At 34.3% G+C, this 8490-nt stretch overlaps 1 protein-coding gene across 2 annotated transcripts; it reads left to right on the top strand.

Moving 5' to 3' along the window:
• The first annotated feature begins 579 nt into the window (after positions 1–579).
• LOC122056657 (protein IN2-1 homolog B-like) lies at positions 580–3217 on the top strand. 2 transcript variants are annotated; one of them, XR_006133346.1, is made up of 9 exons: positions 580–690; positions 784–858; positions 928–988; positions 1106–1192; positions 1280–1378; positions 1448–1556; positions 1644–1720; positions 2540–2842; positions 2948–3217. XR_006133346.1 is itself a non-coding variant. In XM_042618714.1 (9 exons), exons 1-9 carry the CDS (start codon positions 761–763, stop codon positions 2954–2956), a joined length of 729 nt encoding a protein of 242 aa, XP_042474648.1. In that variant the 5' UTR covers positions 746–760; the 3' UTR covers positions 2957–3217. The 2 variants fall into 2 exon arrangements, 1 of the variants encoding a protein (XP_042474648.1); XM_042618714.1 differs by lacking the exon at positions 580–690 and having other exon boundaries at positions 746–858; positions 2540–2647; positions 2762–2842.
• The last annotated feature ends 5273 nt before the right edge of the window (positions 3218–8490 follow it).

Genomic DNA, 8490 nt, shown 5'->3' on the forward strand with positions numbered 1-8490 from the left:
TATATAATATCAAAATATTTTTTTATCAACTTACTCAAAATTATTTAAACTTTGCCAAAATTATTTTAAATTTATTACAATCACTTTAAAACAGTTGTAAAATCTATTAACTATAGTATTTTACTAATTGTTATATGGATAAATGTTAAATGATCAAAAATTGACTAGTTAGAATGAGTTTTTTTTTTTTTAATTTTTAGTATTATTATTAAGGATGTCAAGTAATATAAATATTTTTATAAGTCAATTATATTCTTTCTCACTTATTTTCATATTTAATTTTTAAAATAATATCTAATTTATTTTCATTAATAATAATTAATTTTTTAATTAATTTTTTAACTTGATAAATTTATTTTATGATAGATCAGATTTAAGATTTATTTATTATATATTATAATAACTACTAACCAGTTAATACATATTGTTACTATAAAAAAGTACTGAAAGTAAGGTTATTACAACTAATCACACCGACTTGTTCCGTCACTGCTTACGCACTCCAGATTCCAGAAGCTTTGGAGGGTAAACTGGTAAATTACTCCTAAAAATCATCGGTAGCTGCACTTACCCCTCGATTCCTTTCCTTCGCTCTATATATTGCTTCTTCACTTCCTCCGGATTCGGAGTGAGAGTGATCGATCCTTCGTCGTTAGTCTTCGCGATGGCAGCGGCGGTGGCGTCTTCCCGGTAAGTCTCCAAATCTCGTAGTTTCCTTTATCCCTCGATTCGATCTTTTTGTGGCCTCCGGGTTTTGCTGATGTCGGAGTTGCATCCGCGCAGCTTTGTGAAGGAGGTGCTTCCTCCGCCCCTCAACTCGTCCTCCGAACCACCAGCTCTCTTCGATGGCACCACCAGGTAATCCCTTGGCCGGATCTTTAACTTTGGGAAACTTGTTGATTTGCTTTTCTTGCGATCGGCTTTTAGGTTGTATATTTCATACACCTGCCCATTTGCGCAACGCACCTGGATAGTTAGGAATTTCAAGGTATCTTTTTCTTTATTGATTTAAAAGATGCGAAAAATTTAAGATAAATATATATTTTTTAGAAAGATTACTTCGTAAAATTGATTGCTTCCTCCGATCTGCGTTCTCTGGGAGCAGGGATTGCAGGAGAAGATCAAATTGGTTGGAATCGATCTGCAAAATAGGCCAGACTGGTACAAGGAGAAGGTTTATCCTGGGAATAAGGTTCGATTCACCTTGACTAGCTTTTTTGTACAGTCGTTTGTGCCTGATCATACGAGTTTGGTCTTGAGATCACGATATGCTCAATAGGTGCCCTCTTTGGAGCATGACAATGAGGTGAAAGGAGAGAGTCTGGATCTGATTAAATTTATCGATGAAACATTTGAGGGCCCTAAGTTACTGCCTGATGTAAGTGATTTCTGGATGATCTGCTACCTGCAAATAAGCTTCTTCGGTATCTTATATTGGGAATTTTAGGATCCCGCAAAGAGGCAGTTTGCAGAGGAGCTGTTTTCATACAGTGATAACTTTAACATGCTCAATTTCAAGTCATTACCTTCTCCAGGAGATGTTGGTGACGAAGTCGGTGCGTTAGAATTCTTGTCAATTTCTGTATCTTATTATGTTTAATTGATGTAGTAGATGCTAATCTGCTATGATTCGTTTGCACTAGTTGCCGCCTATGACAAGATCGAAGAAGCCCTTTCGAAGTTTGATGATGGACCATTTTTCCTTGGCCAATTTAGTTTGGTGAGTACCTACCTGAACTTGTATAACTTGCATGTAATGTAACTTAATTTGGTTTCTTGTCTTCTGAATGAGGACATTTGAATTCTCTAGTTATGCATCTGTGTCTTGTAGTTTCATTTGAGCTTCATGTATCTTATGTCTTACATTCCAATTCAAACCTTTAGCCCCAGAATGAATCAGGACCAACTAGAAGTCATATGCCCACATCTTTTACCGAATATTTAGCCGAGGACTAAATCGGGACAAACTAGATGTATTGCACAAGAAATTTGCTTAAACTCTCTGTTTCCTGTCTGCTTCTCTAAAACAACAAAAAAATAGCCCTACCCTTTCACACTGTTTTATCGAAATCCATTTTATATTCCTATAAGGCCACTTGTTTGTGTTGTTTACATGTTCACTTAAGGAATAAGCCCCTTTGAGAATGCAATATGAGGTCTACTATAGAGATCTTATTCCTATAATGCCCACTTGTCTGTGTTGTTTACATGTTTACATAGAGATCTTATTCGATTTAAGACTATAGTTGAAACACAAGATTTGACTCAACAGCCATAAACATTCTCCATTTTTTTAAAAAATGTCTATTATCCAATGATGTTGAACGGGATGCAATATGAGTTCTACTATATTTGAGGTGGTGCTTCAACTTCAAAAATTGATCACTTGATTTTTGGGCAAAAGAAAAACTAGTTGTCATACCTTTTCTTCTAACTCAGAGATGGTTTAGGCATTTAAACGAAAGAAAGCTATAAGGCAATGGCTTCTTTTTTTTTAAAAGTATTTGCTGGTCTAAAATCTAAACTTATTATTTTCTAGGTTGACATTGCCTATGCCCCATTTATCGAAAGATTCCAGTACTCCTTAGCAGAGTTGAAGAATTACGACGTTACCAAAGGCAGGCCAAAATTGGCATTATGGATTGAGGTTGTTCCTTGCACCTAGTGAAAATTACATTGATTTGGAATAGAACGAGATCGATGGCTACACATATATTAACTTCCTACTTATGTTTGTTCTGATAAAAATTACACTGAATAGGAATTGAACAAGATCGATGCCTACACATGTACTCGACAAGATCCTAAAGAGCTACTGGCTGGAACTAAGAAGCGATTAGGGGTACGATACATGGTTTATGGTTTCAATTTAAATTTCCAAGTTTCAGTTGACTGTTCAAAAGCCTGACGATTGCTCCTACTGATTAGTTTTCTTCTTTTCCTTCAGATTGCATGAAGATCTCTCCATACTAGTTTTCCAGGTTATGGTCTCTGCTGTGATATGATCTTAAATAAAGATATCGCGACCTTTCCTCTCCGTATAAAACATGTTCCCTTGAGTTGAAATAATCTATATTTGTGTATATATAGTATACTTAATGTTGCCGTTTCTGTTGTTTCCTATTGTTATGGGGTATGTCCCTCATCATCTATTCTTATTATGGTCGGTCCCATAATAAAATACAAGTAAATAAATTATGGAGAATATTTTATCCTAGCAGATACTTTATATGAGGATTGAGGAAAGTTAGAGGTATTTTACATCCATTGAAATGGACTTTAAATTTATTGGAGTAAATATTGTACTGCGCTAACCTATGGAAACTAAGATAAATTATCATTAGGACAATAAATTGTGGAGTAGGAATTGAAAGTTCTAAATCATGTTAAATCTAGGGATATCACCTTTTATTTCAATATCGTCTCAATAATGGCTTTAAGTGAAAAAATGTTTGGGACCATAATAATTTTTTAAAATTAAATATTAATTTTTTAAACATAGCTTTTTATTTAAAATATTATTAAAGATATTTAATTGTATTATTAAAATTTATAAGAATAGTTTGGTGGATTTTAAAAGGTTATTTTCTAAATCAAAAGATGTGTCATATCAATAAAATTTTGAAAAAAGCAATTTAAAAATTTTCAATTATATTTTGTTAAAAAATAATATATTTATCTAATAAATATTTTTAATTAACTAAATAAAGTTAAATTTGATAAAAAAAATATTAATTAAATTTGATAATCAATGATAAATTATTATAATACAATTAATATATATTTTAATTTTTAAATTTTTATTAATCAATTTTAATTTATCTAATTAAAAGTGTTTAATTGATAGATATTAACGGTGAATTATAAAAGAAAGAGTGTATATAACTCATGGATCGGAGAAGCATGAACGATAGTAACAATAAACGCATCATGACGAAGGAGAAGAATAAAGGGTCCTGGTTTATGCCATGTGTCCCCTGATTTTCTGTTTATTTAATGCGTTCGGGGAGGTAGAGAAATCTCTATAATTTGTTCTTTATAAATAAATATAATCCAATACAATAGAGAAAATAAATGCAAAGTAAACAATAATTTATACATATTTCTTACTTTGTAATTACTTTGGATTATTTTATAAGGTTTGAAAATACAACCGCACTATCCTTTAAAACCTTTAAAAATCGACACTAACCCCTCAGGGTGTAACACAGACAGTAAATACATGGTATCTATAGCGTAATGATCAGGAGCTTCAAAACCTTTAAAAATCGACACTAAGCCCCCAGGGCGTATCGCAGACGGTGGACGCATGGTATTTCTGGCGTAATGGCCAGGGGTCGATTCTCAGGAACTGACGACCTGAGGTTTACCCCACCATGCGCCTATGATCTATGTACCTGTATGAACCTCCCTCCATATCCGTGAGATCGACATTAGAGAGACCGCTAAGGTAGTGAATCTAACGTTTTTTGTTTTTTTTTTTTTTTTTTTTTTTTTTTTTTGAAATCGACACTAAAATAGAAATTGTTCCATTAAATTTGACTATTGCACTGGGAGAATGACTCTTACCAATTTAATTTTGAGTCATTGTTTACAATTGATTGTTGTTGCATCAATCGATGTAGCTCGACTCAGAAATATTCTATTCACTGTAATAGTGATAACAATAGATTAGCATTGTGCAGCAATCAATTGATATTTTTCAATCGAGTTTCAAACAATCGTAGTGTCATCAGTACTACCAAACATTAGATTTCCCTAATGTCAAGTGTCTCATTCTTTACTCATTTACACTTTACATCTCATGTAAGTCTTTGATCCTCTATGATCATCTTCCCTTGCTAATTTTCCTGTTGGACGTCTAACTACCATTTTGCTCGACTAAAATTAAGAGGCTTTTTTTTCTCCCTTTTCGACATTTAATTCACTGGATAAAGATTAATAGTGCAATACAAGAAATACACATAAAGGGGGAAAGGTCACGGTAAACAACCAACCAAGAGTTACAACAGAGTTACTGAAAGTTGAAAGTAGGAAAAAAAACAACCGATCGAGTTTCACACAACAGTCTTCATGTTATTCATCAAACCACGAAGTAGAGAGGTGATCTTGTAGCTCGCTCCAAGCACATGGGATCAGTTTCATTTCTTGAACTTGCCATGTTTCATTTTGCCGTCGTGCTTGAACTTACCTTGGTAGCACTGTCATGAGAACCCATATGGTGCACTGCATAAGCAGCAGCAGCAGCTACTGCAGCTCCACCGGCTAACATCGCCCCCGTGTGAGATCCGTGCCCTGTCGACAAAGCTAAGCGAACCTCACAATGGCAATGTATCGAAACACCTGTTTCAGATACTCTAGTTGTACATGTAGTTGACCATCCACCTCAAGCCAATTATCATAGTGCTGAAAGGGAGTTGGTTCCAAACCGTGTAGAATTAATTAATTTATTGTATCAATTATAGCCGACGATCAACTCGAGTGATTTTGAATCTTGCTAAGCCCGAAAGAACCAATCTACTGCCAAAAGGCCCCTTGCATACATACCTTGATGTGGTGGTGCAGATGGACTAGGGCATCCATCCAGCCGGCGGATATGCAACCGACGATCATGGTTCTGCTTTCATAAAATGATCTTTCATAGCACTCTGTTGGAATCACAAAGACCAAGTATCATCTCAGTCAAAACGATGATGGATCTGCTGAGTTCACTCATCTACTAACGATCCTCAATAGAATGATCTATTCAAGTAGATTTTATAGATCGCACAAGAAAGCAGAACCATGATCGTCTCAAAAAAGTTGAACAACGCAAGAAGAAATCCATCAATCGATCGACAGTAAATCCAAATGAAAAGATGAAGAGAAGACGAAGAAGAAGAACCTTTGTGTGAGAGAGGAGACCTCCATGCAACCGCCATGATTGAAGCTAAATTAATAGATAAAGAAAATAAATACAATAGAGAATTAATTTTTTGATGTGTTATTTATTAAAGTCAATAGACTTATAATTTATTTATACAAATTGTCCAAATAATAATGGAAAAATTAAATATGACATACAATTATAAGCATAGTAATAAATATAATAGATTTGGAAGTATTATTTTTGCTATTTGATTAATGTTGATCTTGACTTTAATTGTGATACTAAATATAATAAATCTCAATTGATTGAAATCAATTCAAGATTATTTTTTATTATTATCATTACCCCTGACAAACTTAAAGGGAGTGCTTGAGTTTGACTGTTAACTTGGTGAAACATTGTTTGGATAATGACTTAGTAAATATATCAGTAATTTGATCTTCAGTAGAGATGTAAGAAATTGAAAATTGTCGAGTCGGCACACGCTCACGAACAAAATAAAAATCAATCTCTACATGCTTGGTACGAGCATGAAAAACAAGATTTGCTACAAGATAAGTTGTTCCAATATTATTACACTAGATTTTGGGGTGAAACAATTGAGGAAAAGTGTAATTCGAAAAGAAGCAATTGTAGCAAAATAATTTCTGACGTTGTGTTAGCTATTTATACTTAACTTTAGTACTTGAGCGAGAGACTGTAGGTTGCTTCTTTGAAAGCTAGGAAATAAGATTTTTCCAAAAAAAAATGACATATCCACTAGTAGAATGTCGATCTTCAGGAAATCCAGCCCAATCTGTATTACTGTAGGCAATCAACTCTCATGAAGACTGACGATATAAAAGAAGACCATATAAAATAGTGCCTTTGAGATATCGATGAATTCTCTTAACACCTTCCCAATGGTATTTAGTAGGAGCATGCATAAATTGACAAGCACGATTCATAGCAAAAGTAATATCGAGTCATGTAATGGTGATATATTGTAGGGCACTAACAATGCTTTGGTAGATCTGAGGGTCAACTAATGAAGAGGAGGATGAAGGTGTAGTAAAACCATCTTTAATGATTGGTGTGGAGATAAGACGTGCACCATCCATTTTAGCTTGTTGTAGAAATACAATAATATATTTGCTCTGAGAGAGAAGACAACCTTCAAAATGTGAGAGAAAGTCTATACCAAGGAAAAAACGAGTATTAACAAGATCTCGAATAGGAAACTCTTGACGAAAAAAATGGAGTAAAGTAGTAATGTCATTTTGATCACTACCAATTTTTAAGATATCATCCACATAAATCAGAATAAATATTAAAAATTTCTCATTACGATTGTAGAATAGGAAAGAGTCAATTTTTGAGCCAGAAAACCCCTGAGTATGAAGTCAAGTAAATAGATGATTAAACCATGCACGAGGTGTTTGCCGAAACCATATATAGATTTCTGAAGTTGACACACATGTGTTGGAAGTTGTGGGTGGATGAATCCAGGTGGTTGCTCCATAAAAATAGTTTCTTTAAGGTGTCCATGAAGGGAAATATTGGAAACATCCAATTGTCGTACTAGCTAATTGGAGCTAATAGGTATAGATAGTAGTAGTTTGATAGTTGTAATTTTAACGACTCTACTAAAAGTATCATTGAAGTTAATACCTCATTGTTGATTAAGATTTTAGTAACAAGGCAAGCTTTGTAACGTTCAATAGATTCATTTGTACGATACTTAATTCGGTAAACTCATTTAGAGTCCACAATATTCATAGACGGAGTACGAGGAACTAAGCTCCAGGTTGCATTGCGAAGAAGAGCATCAAACTTTGTAGTCATTGTAGCACTCCAATTTGGATTTTTGATTGCCTGTGTAAAGCTAGAAGGCTCAACAAAATTTGAAGAAGTATTAAGAGCATGTGGAAGAGGATAACGAGTGGAAGCTGGTTGACATCATGCATAAATATCGCTTAGAGGAAGCATTCGTCGAGGAGTGTCATCATTAGAGCCACTCGGAGATGAGTGATCAGACGGATTGGAATCAAAACTAGAGAGTGGATCACCACCAGCCGTTGAGTCTACTGGAATTTGTGGAGATGGAGCAAGACCTAAGATACCATCCCCCCTTGTACTTTCAATATGTCCTGATGAAACAATCTGTGAGGATTCTAGTATATTACTCGGTGATATTAGATAAGTTCCTTGATTATCTAAAGGAAGATCCGAGGTAGCAACTACAAATGGGAAAAGAGATTCATCAAAAGTAATATGTTGAGAAATATATATTCTCCCGGTCGAAATATAGAGGCAACGGTACCCATGATGTAAATTACTATAACCAAGGAAAACACATTGTTGAGAGTGAGAGTTTAACTTGTGTTTAGAGTAAAGTCGTAACCAAAGATAACATGCGTAACTAAAGATATGGAAGAAAGAGTAATCTGGAATATGATTATAAAGTTTCTCCAAGGCACACTTGTTTTGAAGTAGTGGAGTGGGTAAACGATTGATAAGGTAGACTGCGGTTTGGATATCATCATCCCAAAATTTAAGTAGAACTGAGGCATGATTAAGAAGAGCTAAGACAGTTTCAACCACATGATGATGTTTTTTTTGGCAGATCCATTTTGTTCAGG

The sequence above is a fragment of the Zingiber officinale genome, chromosome 3B (genome assembly GCF_018446385.1).
Source record: "Zingiber officinale cultivar Zhangliang chromosome 3B, Zo_v1.1, whole genome shotgun sequence".
Taxonomy (NCBI): domain Eukaryota; kingdom Viridiplantae; phylum Streptophyta; class Magnoliopsida; order Zingiberales; family Zingiberaceae; genus Zingiber; species Zingiber officinale.

Excerpts from the sequence above, each read along its gene's own strand:
- LOC122056657 (XM_042618714.1), top strand. The coding sequence starts at position 761 with ATGTCGGAGTTGCATCCGCGCAGCTTTGTGAAGGAGGTGCTTCCTCCG. Across the intron at positions 859-927 it reads CTCTTCGATGGCACCACCAG|GTTGTATATTTCATACACCT; the intron begins GTAATCCCTTGG and ends ATCGGCTTTTAG. Across the intron at positions 1,379-1,447 it reads GCCCTAAGTTACTGCCTGAT|GATCCCGCAAAGAGGCAGTT; the intron begins GTAAGTGATTTC and ends TGGGAATTTTAG.